This window comes from Lepisma saccharinum, chromosome 13 (assembly GCF_977018435.1).
Source record: "Lepisma saccharinum chromosome 13, izLepSacc3.1, whole genome shotgun sequence".
In the NCBI taxonomy this organism is placed as follows: domain Eukaryota; kingdom Metazoa; phylum Arthropoda; class Insecta; order Zygentoma; family Lepismatidae; genus Lepisma; species Lepisma saccharinum.
In genome coordinates, this window is record NC_139241.1 from 6,262,766 (window position 1) to 6,284,650 (window position 21,885).

The following is a 21,885-nucleotide window of genomic DNA, read 5'->3' on the forward strand; positions in this document are numbered from 1 at the left end:
GAGGCTTGACTTCTATGCCGACCCAGCCAGAGGTAGAAAATTTCATAGGATGATGATGATAATGAATAAAAGCAAATCAAATACATTGCTGTGGAAAAACTAGTACACTAGCCAACACTCTTTTCGTAGAAGTTTGGGGAATAGCCGATTCTTATTGTGTTCCACCACCTAATGTTTGAATTCAGTATAAAAATTTTCTGGCACCATCAGTTTTACTTCTATTACCTTAATAGATTAGAAAAATGCAACACTTATACATAGCATATGTAATATGACAATAGAGTAATGCATACACATTGCCTTCTCAAGCTAAAGGTAACTGTTTGATTTGATTTAGTTTATTTTACTTCGCGTTTTGTGCCTCTTGGCTAATTTGTGAAGATGGGGATAAATGATGAAATGATGAATGGACATTCACAAACAACCAAGCCAGAGCGGGATTCGAACCTGGGACCCTTGACATCGCAGCATGATGTGCTAACCACTTAGCCACCTAAAGGTAACTGTGTCAGTACAGTTTGTGAGCATAACATCTTGTGAGAACTTATCTTTCTATAATTGAGTTATTTCCTTTGTGACAAGCATGGTAAAGTCAAGAATTAGAAATTGTAAAAATTCACCTGACCGTTGTTACATGTGGGCATGGTTTGTTAAGTTACAGAATAGATCTATTGGTAGAGGCGCATATTTTTAGTAAATAAAAAAGCAAAATTTTGGTAGAGAGAGTCAATTTCAGGTTCAAAAGCGGTAAATAAAATAAAATTTTGCTCTTATAGCGGTATATAAAATGACATTTTGCTTTTTAAAAAATGTGAATATAATCCCAAATGTGATTTACTACACAAAATAAACATACCCCTTCTAATAGCACATTTATGTCATTACCAGAATATTATGTTTATTCCTGTATAAAGGGGTCCAATTTTGCTTCTCAAATATTTACAGCAGAATTAATCAATTTTCCGTGAATTGCATAGCTCATAGGATAATTCAAACTTCAGAAAGTTTTGTGTCGGTAAATAAACTCTAAATTTCGTGCTTAAGAGTATATTTTGCATTTTGCAGTTTATTTCATGACAAATCAGGGTAGGAAAATGCACCTCACACTTTTTAGAAACATTTAAAATTAACATTATAATATGTTATTTCACATTTCGTGTTTTCGTCAAAAACGAAATATGCACACCTTTACCTATTGGAAAAAACAGTTAAAACAGTGTATAAACTATAGTTTTGTTGTGCGGTTGGCGATCAGGAGAAAGACTCAGTACCCCACGTATTGTGTAAGATACAGGAGGAATTTATCAATGTGGTTGCATGGTAAAAAAGCATGTGATGGCATTTGCTGTACCTACAATTTGACAAGAACAAACCAACAACCACTAAAACGACTGGTATCTTTGTACAGCAGATGTGTCTGGGTATTACAGGATAAATAAACGTAACATTTCATACCCATTCTATTCAACTGCCATGAAGTTTGTGCCACATGACGATAGTATGGCTGTTCCAAGAGCATAGCATTGCCAGTCAACTGTCGTTCAGAGTTCTCCGATGAGTGTTTTCTGTTATATGTAGCTGTAGACATATTAGTCATTTACATCATGTCCTTCACAGCTTCTTCTTGATTTCTGAGACTAACTGGATTCAAAATATCAAAAACAATAGCCTGAAAAGGCATTGTGCATTGTTCAACTTGAAGTGTAATGGAAATTTTCATTTGCTTTGCTAATGCAACTTTTAGAACACCTTGTAGGAGGAAAAACTAATATCAGGCAACATTTGCTTATCTTTTCAGGTTTAAGAATTACATTATTACTTAATATATTCTTCCCAAAATATTGTGAGGAGTGAAAAATATATGTAACAAAGTAAAGTAAAGTGCTCCCCCGTGCTTTGCACCACACCACGAAGGCGTATAGGGATGTAGAGTTAGGGTCCCACACTTTCTTGGTCACGGCCAAAGATAAGGGTTATGTGATCAGCACCACGCCGCTGGCTGCCTTTACCCTCCAGTGTTTCCTCCAGGAAGCCACTTTATGTGATGCTGGGTGTGTGCCGGAGCTGCTTGAACAGCTGGAAAAAATCCTGGTTCTCCTCTGCCAGGGATCGAACCTGGGTCACTCGCATGGTAGTCAGATGCCCTAACAACTGAGCTACCACGGCTCATAAAAATATATGTACCGTATATCTCTGAATGCAAGACGACTCCGAATCAAAGACCCCCCCCCCCCTATTTTTCAACAAGGCATTACAGAAAAACTATTTTCAAAACTCACAAATGGTTACCTTATTACAAGTAACTGAAGGAGAGAATAAAAGTACCGGTACACAAAAAATAAAATCAGATACAGACATCCCAAAACTCACTACGTGCTATCGCACAACAATTCTCAAAGCACATTGTTTTAAGAATACCCATCGGTATGTCTTCTTCAGAACAAAAGTTAAAATTTGTTAGCTAGTGTTAAGTTCAACAGGAGTGCAAATGTTCTGAGCTGTACTAATAAATGCAGGAGCATCACGAAAGGTGTACCATATTTCTGGATTTATCTATGATTATGAATAAGAATGTCTTTGAACAAACCTGCACTTCTTCATCCTTAGTACTGGATGAATCGTCCGATTCATCTTCATCATCACTGTAATATATTTCGTCTCCATCACCTTCCCCAGAAGTACCAGTCACATAATCTGATGGGTAATTGTATGTTTCAGTCAGATGCGTAAACTCTTCAGCCACACCTACAATGAAAACATTACAATAGCATAAATATATAAACATCCAGGCATTAAAATCTCTCTCACACACAAACACAGAGTGAAACGTCACTACAACAGACAATTATGTGACTAGGAATGTAAAAATGTCTGCTATTCAGAAAAAAATGTATCAAGATGCCATAAAAAAGGTCTATTTATGACAGTGGCAGCTTCTGCCTATTCGCACGGGAGCACATGCACGCCCAAATAAATCTTTAGTGAAATTAATTTTTATTTCACATATTCACTGATGCTCAAAATCGTCACAACTATTGCATGCAAATAGACATTCTTCCCATGATTGTGACACAATTGCCTCAGAATGTCTGTAATTTTCATTTTTCCTCAAACTACATTATTCAGGAGCTTTAAATCAACAATGAAGTATAGTATCTTGTGTTTGCATCTGTTATTGGGATTGTCCATTGCAGAGAAGTAATTTCTTCATATAAATCTGATTTTACTGGAAATGTAAAATGTCCATTATTTAGAGATACACTATTCAAAAGTACCCATTAGGGGAAATACGGAAGATGAGAACAGTTGAAGACGATGGATCTACATGCAATAAGGAAAGGTAGTTATATTAAGTACACTTTATGCACAGATAAGCTAATCGGGACTGGACCTACAGTTCAAAGTGGGATCAGAACCACTACGTTCCTCCACTAGGTATCGAACCTGGGATTCCTTGATTACAAGGTGACAATGTTACCACTATGCCATCAGGGAGGCCAGGAAAGTAAGTAGAAATATGTTTTTATCATCATTAAGAGTGATTAACAATGAGATTTCATATTTTTTTAATGTTTTTTAAAGAACAGCCATTACTCAAAAACTAGAGACAATGTAGAAAAACTGATATCATGTTTGAAATCACAATGGCAAAAATACCCTAAAATGACTAATTTAGTTGTAAATAAAAAGTGTGTTTACCAGTGTGATTGATTGATTTGGTTTACTGTGCTTCACTTTTCTGCCAAGTTTGGCTCATTGCAAATATGAGGATGAGTGATGATACGATAAAATTTATGAAGGAACACTCACAAATTACACCCATGTCCAGGCCAGGATTCGAATCCAGGACCTCTAATGTTGTAGCACATACTCTCACTAACCACTTTACCACCTTTACAACATCTTAATGCACATAGAGGAAAGTTACATGAAAATTGTGGCTTGGCAAGTGCTCGAAACTGGATGTTGTGTCATTTCATGCCAGTGCTCTGCCAATGAGCTACGAAGCTTAGATCTAAACAGCAACTTACCTCTGAGTCCATACCAAGTATAATGCAACTTTTTGTTGCTATTGGAAACCCTTGGACAAGTTAAGTACTGATGCCATCTCCTGCGGTATGCCAGGAATGGAAAAAGATCTAAGATGTGGGAATTGTGCAGATGCCAGAGAGAGAGAGAGAGAGAGAAAACTCAGCGGCAGGTTTGATTCCTGGTGGGGCCAAAACATCCACATGACTTTTCAGCAAGTCATTACTAGAGACCGGATTTTAAAGGGAGAAAATTTACTCTAAAAAGAACCGAAAAAGGGAAAATTATTGCTTTCATTTAAAATAATATTAGTGGAGTACAAAAATAACTGTAGTCCTTTTTCATTTCCTTTTCTTGAAGGTAAAGTACAGCGAATAATCTTACCATCTATTTTCCATAGCTTGCTGCCACTTTTACCTGGCTTCACCATTTCACTGACACTCAATACTGTTGTCACTGTCACACAGTAAAGTTAAAAGTATTCTAAAAAACTTCACAATGGAAGTCTAAATCTAGCAGAAAAGTACACTTTCAACTCAAATCCGTTTGTTACTGCTTAAACCGAGATTGCATTGTTGCAAGAATCGCTGCAACGTACTCCCAACACTCATGGAGGGAAAGTAAGGAAGAAGGATCTTGTTCTTTCTTTCCTCCAAGCTGCACCGAATAGAGAGTTGTTGAATGTTTTGTTCAGGGAAAATACAGACGTACAAACTATTTGATCCCTTGTCAATAAAGGGACCGGGGAAAAAGGGAAAGTGGGCTGAATAAGGGTAAAAAAGGGAAATCGAAACCATGTAATCTTGTTGGTGCACGATAATTATCAACACTGTTGTTATTTATTCCATGATCCATGTTGAAAAATAAAAAAAGGAATTCCCTTTAAAATCCGGTCTCTAAGTCATTACATTACCATAGTCATTAAAAGTGTAATCTAAAGAAATATGGATCAATAAAAATTACTGGTAATTTTACCAATACACTAGTATGCATTTAACTAGCAATTGACTAAGTTGACTTAAAACAAAAATTCAAACTCAAACTACCAATGGGAGAGATTTATTGCCACTGTATCAGTATTGGCCGATATAGGTATATCAGTAAATTTACCAATAATATCTACAGTCTTATAACTTAGTGAAGTACTATTTAGTGAAGAAGACATTTTCTTGCAATTTTTATTGACATATACATATAATCTCCATTCTACAGCGTGTCCACAAAAACATTCCATGATTATAAACGACAACAATTTCAATTATGTATATTACGAAATTTATAGATACCATTCGAAAGAACAGCTCAAAGAATTTTAGCAATGTGTAATTGTTGGCGTTAACTACAACAATAGATGGCATAACAATAAAAGAATGAAAAAAAGAAAAAATATTTCGATTGTTAATGTGTTATTGTAAATGGCATTGTTGTTAGAAGCCAATTTTAGTTACTGTTTATGCTTAGGTTTGCATTTCAGTTCAGCGTGAATTCTGTAGTGTTTAGATACAGCACCACAGGAATGTAGTTGGTGTGTACTGCAATACCATAACACACGGAGTGTAGTGACAGTTCAGCGTGCCTTGCGACGGACCTTCAGACATGCGGCACCTACTGACAACACGATTCTGAGATGGTACAGAGATTTTGTAGAGCGAGGATGCATATGTGATCATAGGAAAGGCTATTCAGGGAGACCATCTGCCAATGTGAAACAGGTGCATTGGATTTGGGGGACCCAGAATCCACCCTTTGTTTTGGAGGTTGAACGCGACTCCCCTAAGGAAAATGTGTTCTGTGCTGTATCGAAACTGAAAGTGTATGCGCCATTTTTCTTTCAAGAGGACACATCAATGGTATGAATTACCTTGATATGCTCAGTGAGTGGCTTTTTTCACAATTAGAAGACAATGTATTTATTTTCCAACAAGATGGAGCATCTCTATGTTCGGAATCTTCTAAATGAGAAACCTGAAGGAAGATGAATTGGGCGCTCTGGAAACAAAGATGCTGTGTTCTGCAAGTGGCCACTGAGTGCTTGTCTGTGACTTCTTATGGTGTCACATAAAAGATCTTGTATAAGTACTTCCACTGACTCAAGGTCTGGAAGATCTGAAACGTCATATCATTGCCGCCATCAGGACCATCACTGTAGATACGTTGAAACGCGTGTGGCATGAGTGAGAATATCGCCTTGATGTTTGCAGCGTGACACGAGGAGCATACATTGAGTGCCACTGAGTTAGATAGTTAGGTATTAAAATTTTTGAGTTTCTGCTTCTAATGGCACCAATTTATATAAATATGAGTACCGAGAGTGATGCTATGTGTGTTTATAATCACGGAATGTTTTCGTGGACACGCTGTATATATTTTTTAAAAGTAAATGTGTAAATATGCAGATCTCTTGCACTGTAGTCATCTGCTACCATACATTTATTAAGAAGATCAACGGGGCATTTGGAATTTTTTATTGAATCAGTAGAATATTGGTTGTCTGCATCGGTAAATTTTATAACGGTACTATATCGATATTTAAGCTTTCTTCAGCTTGGTCCCCTGAAAATGATGAAATTGGAATCCACTGTATTGAGAAAGTGTTAACTCACCCTTTGGAGCATTGTTGCCATTCAAGCCCACTGAGCAGCCACTGGACAGATAGTTGTACTCACTTGTTGGGGGACTGTTACGTATGCCCTGCACTTTCGGTTCCATGGTGATTTTACCTACAATAAAATAAAAATTTACCATTGCTCTGCTTCATCAGGATAACACCTAACAGCCAGAAACAAAACAATTATAATATAATGTAGGGCTGAAATACATCACTGACGTGTATGGACATTAATATTTTACGTTTAATTTATGCAATGAGAGTTACTTTTCTAATTTTTCACAATATTTCTTCAAAATTTGCATTCTTAGGAATTAAGCTGTACTCAGCATTAAAATGACAAATAAAACATTATTAATGTTCAATCTTAGCCAAAATTAATCAATTTGTTTTTGATAAAAAAAAATCCTTCTTAACAATAAAATTGTCAAAAGAGCCTTTGTTCTACTGTAAACCTTTATTTACATTACTTATGTAACACCCAGCGAAAGACATGTGGCATTTTGTTCCTTCACTCACGGCTATGTATCTTTTATATAAGATTTACAATCACCTTTTTTTTAAAATTATTATTATTATTATTACCAAAGATTCTGCAAAGCCATACAGTCAGCACGTGTGACTTTGGTACGGGGATCATGTGAGTTCCAAAATTTCGATGTTCACTCAGCAATGTGAAGATAATAAATAGGTTGATAAAACCTTGATTTTTCACTTTTATTTAAAGATACTTTCTGCCAAATATTCCTAAAATTACACGTTCATCATGCTTTTAAACTAGTTAATTTGTAGGTCATGTGGTCTATGCATGTTCATCTTTGAAAACTATTTTTGAGGAAGTTATTTTTTATTATTTCTTACGGCTCCTGTGTGATCGTAGGTGCATACTTTTCCATCAGAAAGAATCACACCATTGTGGTCGATGTACAATGTTTCTCGCATGACAAATACCAAAGTTATGGCTTCCGTGTGGCCATATGTGACCACTTCATTTCCCTCCGGAACTATTTGGTTGCTCAGTGATTCAAAATGTTCCTATGTAAGGTGAAAAATCGTGGGAAACATCCACTTACACATGGTCTCATAAAGCTATCAGAATTAATCCATGTATACCATGGAACCATAGTTTCTGGGGAGAGGGAGGGGGAATAAAACTTTGGAAAACTGCACATTATACACCTATAAATATGGTAAATTTATTTTCTTCAGTTTAAAGCCCAAGAATGCTGTATGCTCATGTTTTTTTTTTTTTAAGTACAAAATGTTTTGTAATTTGTGAAAAAGGCCTCAATTTGCATTTCATGTCAAACTCACATCATTTTGCAATTTTCAAGGTATGAAAAATGTGCATACAGCAATGTTACTGTACATACACAAATGCTTTTTTGTATAATATTTTTTGGTGTTATCGCAAAAAAAATTAAGTTCCCTTTCAATGTATTACAACAAGTTACAAAATGTGTACAGTGAAACCTTGAAATATAAGGAAGAGTCCAGAAAGAAGAAAAAAATGTGCTGTCTCCATGTACAGATGGGAGAAATAGATACAGGTTGACCAATGTTTGTTCCAAAGGGTGTTATTCCTTGCATTCACAGGAACAGGTGGAAGTGGGTGACTACCATACAGAAAATGCCCGCATTATTACAATGGGAGTCATCATGACAAACAGATGCAGAGGGAAGATAAAGTTCTGGGCATTATTGAAGGTGAAATGAGGAATAGTAACACCATCACAGAGTGTCTACCAGATTGGAAAACTGGAAAAGGCAGGGAATTTATTTTTCATGGAAAAGTCATTGAATGTTAGAGAAATTTACTGTTTTCTCTGGAAAAATCAACTTTATTTTTGTGGTAGTGCACTGGAAGCATGTTTTTGAACAAAGGAAAAAGACAAGCAAGATACAGGCAGTATAGTAGAAATTTATAATAAAAAAAAATTGTAGGAAATGAATCACGTTTTCAACTGTTTTCATGTAGAAATCTACTATAGAAAGTACCTAATGGCATTTACCACTTTCTTATTTTGGATTGTATTTCATATTGGGATTAATACCTACATTAAATTTGACTATAATTATGTATTATTTTGCTAAAATTTTGGCAAGTGTTACATGAAACCTTACCCCGGATGACCCTATCCAACAGTCAATTTCTCATCAGTTTCCCTTTTCATGTTTACTTTTAACATGTGAAGTGAAAATTCTAAGTGTGGTTGTTTAGCTAGTAATCCTCTTACGCACATGTTTAAATACCTGAATTGCCACAATGACTTGGTCTGGAAAAGTCATGGAATTTTGTCTTAACAAAATTGTAGACACCCTGTATCACAGCTGAACGCTGATATTTGACAAAAGAAGCCAGGCCTCATGAGTTCTCATGCACTCTTCTTGACAAAGAGCAGAGTTTGGTGGGAAATGTCTAGACCAGTTTTTCTCAAAGTGTCCGCCACAGCACCCTGGGGTGCCGTGTCTGGCTTACAGTGGTGTTGCGAAATGCATACCAATAATTATAATTGTAAATTCAATCGATATGATTGTTGAAAATATGTGCTAATTTACTAATTTTTACATATATAATGTTTCTGAATTTGAAAGATGTGTTTTCTTTTAAACTTCAGGCAAGCAATGTAACCACACTAACTGAGCATTGGAAGCGTTAGACAGGCCTACATTCTGACTTGGGCACCACGGAAAAATTGTGAAACACTAAGGATGCCGTGAAGACAAAAAGTTTGGGAACCCCTGGTCTAGATCATTCACCACACACTCTTGATCTGTTGCCGAGCTACATCTATTTCCCAGCATTGAAACATGTGCTGGCTGGACACGATTACGTGAGGAATGATAACATGGAAACCATCATTCACATGTTTGATCACATGAAGGGTACAGGCTTTTGCAACAGGTACCCCTTCTGGTATCCAGGTACGACAAGTTTCTCAGTGTCAACCTTTATTTTCCACATAATGCCACTTGTCACCAGGATGGTCACTCCTTCCACGAAAGGGATTTTCTGAGTACTGCTTGATTCATTCCCAGACACATACTTCAGCCAACCTCTGTGGCAGAGTGGTTAGCACAGCACACTACATTGCCAGGGGTTCCGGTTTTGAATCCTGGCCTTGGCATGGGCAGTGCTCGAAATATCTTCTTCAGGCTAGGTGCCAGCTCTGAAGATCAGGTGCCAGGAAACCACCTACTATACTGGATCCGCGCTTAGAGGGAACTGTAGGGTAAACAAATGCACGTGTATGAATACAGTGTTACCAACCAATAACTGCAGAATATAGCGAAAAGCGAATTCTCACAGTGTGTAGTGTTCTACATTATATTGTTAAAATTATTTTTATGACTTAGAAGGAACTGTACTGTAAACAAATGCAAGTGTATGAATACAGTGTTGCCAACCAATAACTGCAGAATATAGCGAAAAGCGAATTCTCACAGTGTGTAGGGTTCTACATTATATTGTAGAAATGCTTTTTATGGATAATCACCATAATCACAATGTGGACATGTCATACCCTATTTGTTGCTAGTTTTCATAGAATAAAGAAGACAAATTTTCCTCCTCACTTCCCTCACAAGAAAAGCCATTTTTTGAATGGCCAGTTCTTTCCGAGTGTTATCTTTGTATATCCGTAGGTTTATTAAATATATATATGTAGTATAAACCAGGTGCGGCTCGTGCATAATTTTCCTGGGGGTTCACCAAAATTATGCAAAGTGGACTTATCTAAACCTTTTGAGACACTACACGCTTTTGTTCGTAGAGATAGTAGCCTACTGGGAAAATTTTCAAATTTTGGCCGGTAGATTACTGACAAAGTTAATTTGCTTTATGTTCAGGTAACATTGACAGCACCAAGGAGTGTGTGTGTAGGGGGCGATCATTTTAATTTAAGATTTTCGTATGGTATTGTATTTAGGGGTATCTCAGAATTCAGAAAATATTCTCACCTCAATTTTGCCTCTTCCACTCTTGCCAACTCTTTTCTGATCCCACCACTGTCAAATAGACTATATTATTGGAACTGGATCCTGAACCTACAGTTAAAAAATACAAATCTCTGCCTGCTAAAATGAGTATGTATTAGTAATCGAACCCAAGACCCCTTGATTACAAGATAATTCTTATATAACTATTCGAAAGTATATCGCTAAATCAAAGCGATTAGATTCTATTCTATGCAATATGTTAACTTCTCGCACAGCAACAACTACACTCATTCCAATACACAATCCACCTCACTTCACTCAACGTATCACTATGCCATATATATTTCAATCACCAGCCATGCACTTCAAAACAAACTAACAAGTATGGAGACAATGACACGTAACAAAGTTGAATGCGCGCGTCCCTTCGAACACCCTCTCGCGCTAGAGTATAACTGATCGCACGAAACCCAAACAACTTTTTGGTCGTCTTCTGACGTAAGTGCGAAATGCCTTCATTGTTAGGTTAGGCTTGAATAAATAGCAAATATTACATTTTTGGTCAAGCACGGTAAGCCCCGAAAATTGAGTGTATATATTCTAAGACAACTAAACCTAAAAAGCCTAACATGTCAACGAAAGCATTTAGTCTGACGTAAGAAGACCAAAAGGTTGTTTAAGTCTTGTCCGATAAGCAACCCCTCGCCCTCGCGCTATTTTTGACTTTTCGGCTCCTTCCACCTGAAGTGTTTCCATCTTAAAGATGAAAACTCTGAATGTGTAGGCAAGTTGTTTTCTATCATATTTATCTTATTTGTCCCATCATCTTTACTTCTAGCTTTCGTTCGGTGTTACCTCTACACTTATATTACACCCTCTTCATTAATCTAATAAGTCTTGTAAAATATAAAAATACAAAGAGAATGCCAAATGAATTCAAATTGAAACACATAGTGCAACACTGGAAGAGAGAAGAGCGTGATTCACTCCAGCTCGCTGGTGATCCTACGAACTGCGCATGTCCGTTTTGACGAGACGGCCTTCCTCCAGTCTCAGACTGCATGTATTTTCGCCATATGTACGCGTCGAGTTTCTGCTAGCCGTCCTAAGCTTTTAGCATGGTAGGGGTTGGCTTGCGGAGGTTCAGCGGAGGCTTTGCACGAAACGGAACTAGAGGGGAGCTGAGTGGCTCTGGCCCGCGGTTTCTCCTTCTCACTAAGAGAATTTGCCACTCTACGCTTATGAACTTCTCAGTTATTGTTTATTTTGTATATTACTGGGGGTTCACTGCACATTTGCGCTATACAGCCAACCGCGCCTGGTATAAACATATCCACATAACTAGAGTAGTTTTGCATACATTTTTAGAGTTTTCCAAATTTCATGCAAATTGGACAAAAATTGTAAGAGAATTTGAAAAAAAAATCCAATATCGTGGATCCGCGATTTTCTTTTTTTATGCTATCAAAAAATGAAGTAGACCCTGTCTTGCAATGGACGTAGAGAATATATGTGCAGAAGTTCGTCTAATTTACTCAAAAATCGTAAGAGGTTTGACGAATCGAAAATTACCAACGAAATGGAACTTCAGACACTTTATTTCTTCCATTTTTCAAAATTTTTAAAATCTAGCATTATATTTACAAACAGTGACGTAGAGAACGTTCGAATAGGAACATCTGCAACAATACCACAAGGATTAATACTGCTGTTAAAGAAAATAAATAAACAAACGAAAAATAGGTCACTTCCGTGTCTATTTTTGAATGAAGTCAAATAAGTATGATACTACTGTGCAAATATCTGAAAGCCATTATTGTCACCAATGCAGGACCAAAACGTTCAAGACAGCTTATTTTAGCAAAAGAATAGGCGGATTGGCAACACTTCTCGTTGAGTCTGCTTGAACAACAGACCCTGCCACGCGCAACAAAATATAGTCCACTTTCTAACTTGCAAGAATAGAACATTCCTTCAACACAATTGTAATTATCGTACTCTAGAATTATCATAACCAATATTTAGTATGTAAATGAACTCCAGGTTGGCATAAATACACAAGACGTGACAATTTTTACTCTGGGTACAACACGCATGCGTAAAGGGTGGGCAGGCGGGAGGGAATTTCAATTTGTGCGAGATGGATGTTCGCTTTGGCTACGTTAAACACTGCAGCGGGAAACCGTTGAAAAGTGCCGATAAACAAATTGTATTGAATGTGTTCGCAAAGTTTTGCGAGAAATATCCAACTATGGTTATCCAGGACGTGATGAAATTGACATCTGAGTTTACTGGTGTCTCTGTTAAGTGTGTAAAATCTGCACGCAGCGAGGTTCTAAATAAGGGCATTTTAACAACACCAGGGAAAGAGTGTCAACGTCAAAAGCCTGTGTTACAAGTTCAGTGCGATGAGTTTGCGAGGATCCGTCGTAAGGTTCATCACTTTTTGGAGAGGAACGAAGCGCCAACAATAAATAAAGTGTTGGTGAGTGTGAATAGTGATCCGGATCTGCCGAACCTTAAGAAAACAAGTCCACACACTTCTGAAAGAAATCAGCTTCGAGTTTGTGCAACGCAACAGAAAAAATATTATTGTTGACCGAGAAGACATATTGTTGTGGCGCCGGAACTACCTGAGGAAAATACGCGAATACAGGCGGGAGGGGCGAAAGTTGTATTTCCTTGATGAAACGTGGGTGAATGAAGGTCATACTGTTTCTAAGGTGTGGGTAGATTCTGCCGTAAAATCTAAAAAACAGGCGTTCTTCTCAGGATTAACCACAGGGCTAAGAAACCCGACCGGCATTGTATTGCATATTGGAGAAAGAAGAGGAACGCTTCTGGGAATCAGATTACATGTGCGACACGGTTGTTGACCGACTTGTTATCAATCCAGCTGATAGCAGTAGCGGCGGCACCAGCAGTGAAGAGGAGGAATCTATGGAAGGAATCGACTTTCTATCTGACTCTGCTTAGGCAAGTAAAACACTTTTATATCTTCAAATTAAATTCTTAAGTACAGAAGTTCAGCTTATCTTGTGAATAGTTATAGTTTTCCTTTTTATTTAATTTCTCGTAGCTTGTAACATTGCTTTCGCGCCAACTTTCTCTCACACGTGGTGGAAGCAGCAGAAGCTTTACGATCATCCAATCGCTGAAGCCTGGCGGAGTAATACCTTTGCCCTTGTGTTTACAGTGCAGTCCCTTCTAAGCGCGGAAAAGGTATAGCAATTGTGCATACTACGGTGTTTCAAAAGTCGAGCAACCCAAACTTTGAAAATGTATATCTTGAAAACCGTAAGAGATATTTACACTGGGTTTTCTGCATTGTAAAGCCTCATCCATTGAGATATTTTTCAATGCCAAAAAATTATAAGTTTACGCCACACAGAAAATTAGATAAATTAATAACTGGCGGAATGCAGTGTTAAAATTTTTCCAGAAATGCATTTTTGATTTTTGAGTGAGACAAATATGTAAGAAATTATCAGGGTCATAATTAGATGTCTGATGCCACGTCAATCTTTCATTTGCGACCAATTGATCATGTGCAGCAGTTGATAAATTTTTGACTGGCGATTTTGTGGGTTGAGTGAAAAAGTACCATTTTTGGGACATATCCTCCATAAATGGCAACACTAGCAGGTCGAAATTTTGTCAACAGAGGCACGCAACATATGCTTAAATATTGGCCATACTCCATGACATGGGTTAGGTGGCAGAACAGCCTCAGGCTGAACCTCACCCACGCAAACAAAGAATCTTCAAAATATCGTACATATTACAGCAAAAGATAACAGTCGCCAGGCTGAAAATTTTAGTCGCCATGGCAACCTGGCGACCAGGATTTTTCGAGCCCTGGGTATGGGTATTCCTTGTGAGTGTCTATCAATTTCATATCATCACTCATCTTCATCGTCGAATTAGCCAAAAGTGGCAGAAAAGCTACAATAAATAATGAAAATCAAATCAAATTGTACTTTAGAACATGTCATACATTTGCCATCCCGCTGGTGGCTGAAACACGTTTCCGCCTTTAAGAAAAATGACTACTGTCTACACTTGTACCTCAATTTGGATTTAAATTTACAAACCAACCTGCATTCTCTATCAGGGATGAATAATGAATAAACTTTACATGCAGCTAAAATAGATAAATGTTTAAAAAGTTTAAACAACAGATGTAAAACATTGAAAACACAGCTAAGGGTGAAAATTTGAATCAAAATTGAGGCATTTCCACATTATTATTCACTAGGCAAAGTTCTCGGGCAAATGTACATGGTGCCGCAGCATTTGTAGCATAATTTGAATAGGAAATGATGATGCTGGCGAGTGTTGTCATACTGTGTATGTCTTGCCATTTGCAATAGAATTTGAATTTGAATTTAAAATTTTTGGGTGAGTCAGCACTAACGCTACTTTGCACCCGTCACATTATACGGGGTCCAGCCCCTTATCGTTACACATAACAACTCTAACGTTACATAACTAAAATCATAAAATATTAAAATCTTCTGACTTTCGTTAAAAGCTGAGGCTGTAAAGGAGCACTCAGCACAAATCAGGACAAAACACACGACAACACAAACAAAATTATACTGGTCATGGGGCCAGTTGCCAGAGCCTCGTTAGTCTGCAGTCCAGGGTGTACTATGTGGAAGTGAGGTTGACTATTGGGTGCACTACGTGGAAGGAGCACCCCTTACACCCCCATTTGCAATAGACTGTGCTTCAGTTGTTGTTTGTTGTTCTTCTGTGCAGTGTTGTGGATTTCTTGTGACAGACGTTTTCAGATAAAGTGATTTTTCATTATGACGACATCCTGTGGCCAACTTGGTCTCCAGATTTGTTTTCTTCAGACGTCTTTAGGAAAACGTATCACAAACATGTCATGCTACGATCTTGGAACTGAAGCATCGCATCAGAAATGCCGTTACCAGTATCCCGACAAACATGTTAGAATGAGTAATGAACAGAGTTTGGTAAGTTTTATATCTGTATTTTTTAAAGCCTTTCTTCACCTTGGTCCCCTGAAAAACATCAAATCTAGAATCCACTTATTAAGAAATCATTTAACTCACCCTTTGGAGCATTGTTGCCATTAAAGCCCACTGAGCAGTCACTGGACAGGTAGTTGTAATCACTTCTTGGAGGACTGTTGCGTACTCCCTGCACTTTTGGTTCCATGGTGATTTTACCTACAACAAAATAAAAATTAAGCATTGTTCTGTTTGTTGAGGATAAGATCTAACAACCAGAAACAAAATGATTTCACCTGCTTCTTGTAATACAATATACAGGGAGGTGCAAAAGCAGGTTGACAGTATTATTGTTATTTTCTTACAGTGTGGAAGGTTTCTCTCCACTTCTGTATTTCCAGTAATTCATCAGGATCCACTTCCTGTCATGGACCATCAGGTTGCAAGCCATTATGAATCACAAAGCTGCAAAATACAAAAACTGTCAACCTACTTTTGTACCACCCTGTATATGATTACTCATGAAGCTTGGAAGGATGTGTGTGCTAGAACATTATGCTGTTATTCTTATCTGGTGAAAGTAAAAGCAGATCATTAGCTGTAGCGGTCCAGCCAGTACTGCAACTGACTACCATACAGGAGACCCAGGTTCGATTCAGAAGGTGGGTGATTTCAGGAGTAATTTTCCAGCAAATGTCCCTACATGGTGTGGCTCTGGATTTCACCTAGCCTCTGAAAAATGGGTTCCTGGGAACAACTCTGGGGTGTAAATGATGTTGGAGCATAGTGTTGATCACATCATCTCCACAAAATGACTGAGATTGTTAATGTGTGGGACCGCATGATGCAAAGTACATTAGGTAGCTTTTTATGGCTATGTAAGCAAGTGCAACAAACCCTGGACAATATTAACAACCCATTTAAGAGGTCAAAATAGTATGCAGTACGTTTTTCAATGTCAACCATGTTGCTGCAAAGGCTATAGTCAAATTACTAAACAGAGGTCCTAACCTCCATTTATTGTAATTAGACCCCATCTTCTTATGGCAGTCATACGTAAATAAAGTTTGGATGTATGGGGACAAGGTCTCTGATTTGATTCTCTTATGTCACTGTAAGTGTACCTGCAACTGTACATCAAACTGAATATCGTATTTACTCATGTACAAAGGCTGTCGCAGAGAAGGTGAGACAGATTTTTTCCTGGCTTGGCATCACTGCCTATGGTTTCGGCACTAGTCGTGTCGTGTAGGATGACTCATTCTGTTTCCGTAGCAAGTTGTCACATGTTGCAAAACCACGTTAGTGAGCAGCTGTGTTGATTTACGTGGAACATGTTTCGTTTACCCCTCCAGATTTTTGTGTATAACATTGCTTTTTGCGATGAGTATTCAAGATGAACAGCGACATGCCATAAAATGTTGTTGGCGTTTAGGGAAAAGTGCTGCGGAAACATATGCAATGTTTCAACAGGCATATGCCGATCAAAACAGACTGAGTAGAGCCACAGTGTACCGATGGCACAAGTTGTTCGAAGATGGGCGCGAATCAGGCGCTTTGCTTCCGCATCCTGGACAAAGACCATCCGTGATTAACGAGACGCTAGTGAATACTGATGCAGCAATTATTCGTGATGATAGGCATATGTCTGTGAGAGCGCTAAGTGCACATAGCATACAGCATATAGCCCGGACCTTTCACCCTGAGACTTTTGGCTATTTCCACTTTTAAAGGCCGCTTTACGTGGTCGTCATTTCATGACGAACAAAGAAGTGATCACCGCAGCGCAAGTTTTCGCCAGTTCGCTACCTGACGACGAATTTTCAAAGACATTCACAAAGTGGCAGGAGCGTATAGACGCTTGCTTAGCTGTCAATGGTGCCTATTTTGAAAAAGATGTACGTCTACTTGATATGGTTGATTCTGAATAAAAAATGTGGTTTGTAATTTTTTTGTTTCATTTTGATGATTCTTGGAGGGGTCTATGTACATGCTTGTCTTTTAACTGCTACGCAGTCACGACTTTTTGACCTATTGGGCTCATTTTCGTCTCAATCGGCAGCTAATGAACCAAATTTTCACCATAGTACATTTGCTAGCCAATGGAGTTCGCTGTTTTCCTATACAGGAATTAGTCTCACCTTCTCTGCGACAGCCTTTGTATAATTCAGACTGTTTTCCTAAAATTTTTGCCCGGACAAACTGTGGTGCGTATTATGCACAGAATAATTTGGACAGCCAACATTTAAACCCTGCATGTATTCACTATATCACTGCATATAACATATATATATCAACATGGCGAATAAAAATTACCAGATTAGATATCTTTAATAATAATATAAAAAAAACACTATAAAAGTGAAACGGCCATTAACCATGATTTTTTTATTTTGTAACTGAATGTTTTGCTGCACCGAGAAAAGCAGCACCTTGCCGTTCTGGTAGAATTTGAGCATGCACCTCCCATCACATGGGATGGTGGGCGAGAAATAATAGAAAATAAGTTCCTAAGCACTGCAAACACATAACATAATTTTGATCTCTCTCTCTTCTACCACAGAATAAACAAGGTGGTTACAGAAGTGAAAGCTTTGTGATGCTAAACACAGTGGAGGGAGAGGGGGGAGATGGCATTGTATACACAAGACAATATTCCCCTCTTGGTTCACATAGCAACAGGTGACTCATCTACAACTAAGAAAGCCATTTCTTGAACCTGTATTGCACTGCACATTATATACGAGATGTAATTCTTTGTTTCTTTTCCTCATTTAAAACCAGAGTACGCATTACACTCGCACGTGCATTATATACATGTAAATACGGTATATAGATCATATAGTATGTGAAGGATGAACAAACTTATTGCCTTTCAAGTCATGAGTGCTCAACTGGGTCTTCATAATATTACATAACTTTTGTTGCCAGAATTTAAAATAACACAAGTTATCTTCGTATGGTATTATTTAGATAATATGACACAAACTCAGTTGTATTTCTATAACTCAAGACATTTTACATCAAACTTCTTACCAAACAAAAAATAATCGAAATCAACAACTTTTAAAATATTGACGTTGATACAGCGTTCTTAATCTCAATAGAAAGAAAGTAAATATTCGTTATTTGTGAGTGTAGAAGACAGTCACATACTCTGGTTTTATTCTCTGTAAGGGGAAATTGTTTGATTGACTGATTTGTTCTTTAAGTCCACTTTATCCACAGAAAGGCTAATTGGGACTGGATATACAGATTAAAGTGGAATCCGAACCACTATGAGCCTCCACCGGGTATCGAACCTGGGACCCCTTGATGACAAGGCAACGACGTTAATACTACACCATTGGGGAGGGGAAATTGGAATATACCATGGACCTTTCATTGATATTCCTGTGAAGTCATCTCATGCATCTCCTGTATAATTTTGTGTTGAAAAGGACACTGAAAAAGCACGTCAACACACCACAGAGGGGCTTTAGAAAGCATGTAAGGATGAGTGGTGACATACAGATACGTCAACACAGCAGAAAAACATTTTCAAGCATAATTACTGGTAAAGACTCCAAGTTTCCTGCATTTTGCACTGAAAATTGTTTCCAGACATTAGAAACAACTCTTCATACAAGAAAATCTGTTTCTTAAAATTTGCCTTTACTTTATTTCCATAAACAAGGATGACTTTCCTCTGATCAACAAAATTCTACAGCCCGTCTTCTGAATGGGAATCAATGAAATAGGATGGTGGGAATTCTGCACATTGCATAATGCTGTGAAGGCATGGGGGGGGGGGGTGGATGTTGAGGTGGGGACACATTCACCATCACGGAAATTTGTGGGGGTGATGTGAACAGCACCATACTCTGCCTGCCTACAGCCTTTTGGTACATTCTGGTAATTTGGGGTTCAAAATCATCTTTGCCTGAGTGGATCTCTTTTCTTATTTAGGGGAGTTACATAGCAGAGTTGTTAGCACAGTGTGCTATGACATCAGGGTTCTAGATTTCGGATCCCAGCCTGGGCATGGGTGCTCTCAGTGAGTTACCTTCATCAATTTCACTACACCTATACCAGTGGGATCCAAACAACTATGTGCCTCCACCGGGTATCAAACTCGGGACACCTTGATTACAAGGTGATGACGTTATCACTGCGCCATCGGGGAGGCCCCAATCAGGACTGAACCAGCCCTGGTTTTTCTAGAATTTTCGTTGCCACTGTTTTACTTGTGTGGAGTTGTCACTGTCAGAGCTGCCATTGAAACACTGACCACCTCGACAGTGAATGGTTTCTCCCAGCACAGAGCTGTATGTTATCTTATAATTAAGGATTGGAAGTTGTTGACCTAAATAAATCTAAAAAAATGACCTAAAAATAATTTTTGTTCTTAAAATGAAAGTAATTTTTTTCATACATTACAAGAGAGTAGTTGAATAATTAGATAAAACCCATGTGTGGTTGTCTAAACTACCTTTTTATTTTTAATTCAAGGTTACATAGAATACACTGCAAGGGTTTTCTGTATACATCAATCATCTCCTTTCAGAGTGAGCCTTGCATCATACTGTAGTCGCTCAGCAACTTAAAATACATTTGTTTGCATGCATCAGATTTATTTATTGCACAGATCAAAGCGATAATAGTGGTCAGCAGGGGAAACTCAAAGTAGGTTTCACTCAATGCTTTTAAGTTTGCAAACAAAAACGAAGCACAATTAACTATTTAATCCACTGCCATATATGTCAATTAAAATAATACCATGCTATTGCACTGACCACATTTACGATTAATAGTGTATTTCCTATAAAGATCTTGTTAGGAAAATTAAATGGTACCTACTCGAATTCCGGACAACACCTTTTACTCGTTTATATCGTCATTTCTTACATTCGTACTTACCTATTGTGCATTGCCAAACATTGTTTATGGTGGCATTTTGCTTTTCTCATGAAAATAATTTCAACTTTTAACATTACGAGTAATTATTGTTCTTCCCTTTTTTGCTTCCGTAACACACAATATGGCGGACACAGCTGTGGATCATCACTGGGTATGCAGTGTTTCCAACCTTCTAAACCGAAAAATGCCCCACAAATTATTCCCGCCTAGCCCCAAAAACCATTCACGCATAGCCCCAGAAACCATTCACGGTAAGGTTAGGTTAGGCAAACATAGTTAAAATTTAGGGTCATAGTAATATCAGGAATGTATATTTCGTTTTTTCATCTTCTTGCAAAACAATAGCGTGGTTGGAAATACTGACAAGGGGGTTATGTCATCAAACGTATGCAACATCCGGTTCACGTAGAGGAAATGAGTAAAAGCAACGTTAATTATGCGTCGGAGATATATCTCTTCAAAAATACATGAATTCCCGGTCCAATAGTTTCAACGATGACACAAAATACCTCCACAAACTTTCAAAATGCTACAGAAACTCATTTCCATAAGTAGTTTCTTCTGTAAAAATGAAGAAATCCGTTGGGCCGAGAGATCGAACAGTTACCAATTAAATTTGTAAGTTATGCTAGCAAATGCATTAAAAAAAACAGGGAAGAAGCAAAGAGAAACCTCAAAAATTATTTGAAAAAATGGCCTAAAAGCCAAAAAAGGTGGGAAAATGATAAAAAATGAAAACAAAAATAATGTTTTCTGGTTCTAACTGAAGGGAAAGAGACTACTATCAGCTTTAGAATTGTCTTCAAGGCCCAGAAAAAGAGATGATTTTTTACAATCAACATCCGAGTCCTACTTAGGATACAACACATCACACACACTCTTGTGTGTACCAAATCATAAGGTAACAGAATTGGTAGACATTAGAGTACTGCATGGGACCACTTCCACTTGCTCGTACTCGTTCAAGTCTTCCACGCTCGAGTGTAAAGAATCGAATATTATTTTAATGTGACAACAATCATAGCCTACAGTATATGTAAAAATCCACACTGGTAGTTTCAGCCCATAATCATCTATTTCATTTTCATACATCACTATGTATTGGTAAGATAGACTAAACTATATTTTAACATGGAGATGTTAATCATGTTCACTTAAGTTTCAATTTCACTGTGTCTTTTACTTCATGATCCATATTTGAGTGCCCACCACCACAAACAAATTACTGTTACACGTGTACTACTAGGCTTCGAGTGTAAATGCTAGTTTTGCCTGTTTGAGCATTATTCACTGGAGCGAAGAAGCTGTCAATTCCGTACCCTATCTAGTGTCGTCCATGTGAACTATCAGACGCTCAAGCAAAATTCTCTCGCTGCAGCACTCTAGTAGGCATACTACGAGGCAAGTCAGGAAAGTAAAGATACAATA

At 37.8% G+C, this 21,885-nt stretch overlaps 1 protein-coding gene across 4 annotated transcripts in view; it reads right to left on the bottom strand.

Moving 5' to 3' along the window:
- Nucleotides 1–21,885, bottom strand: part of LOC145996860 (uncharacterized) — an 81,457-nt gene that overhangs the window by 16,140 nt on the left and 43,432 nt on the right. For all 4 annotated transcript variants that reach the window (XM_083133400.1, XM_083133401.1, XM_083133397.1 and 1 more), the window contains exons 7-9: nucleotides 15,661–15,777; nucleotides 6,633–6,749; nucleotides 2,588–2,745 (exon numbers count right to left, since the gene is read on the bottom strand). In XM_083133400.1, the coding sequence (XP_082989526.1) occupies nucleotides 2,588–2,745; nucleotides 6,633–6,749; nucleotides 15,661–15,777 (392 nt within the window). The remainder of the gene's footprint in view (nucleotides 1–2,587; nucleotides 2,746–6,632; nucleotides 6,750–15,660; nucleotides 15,778–21,885) is intronic.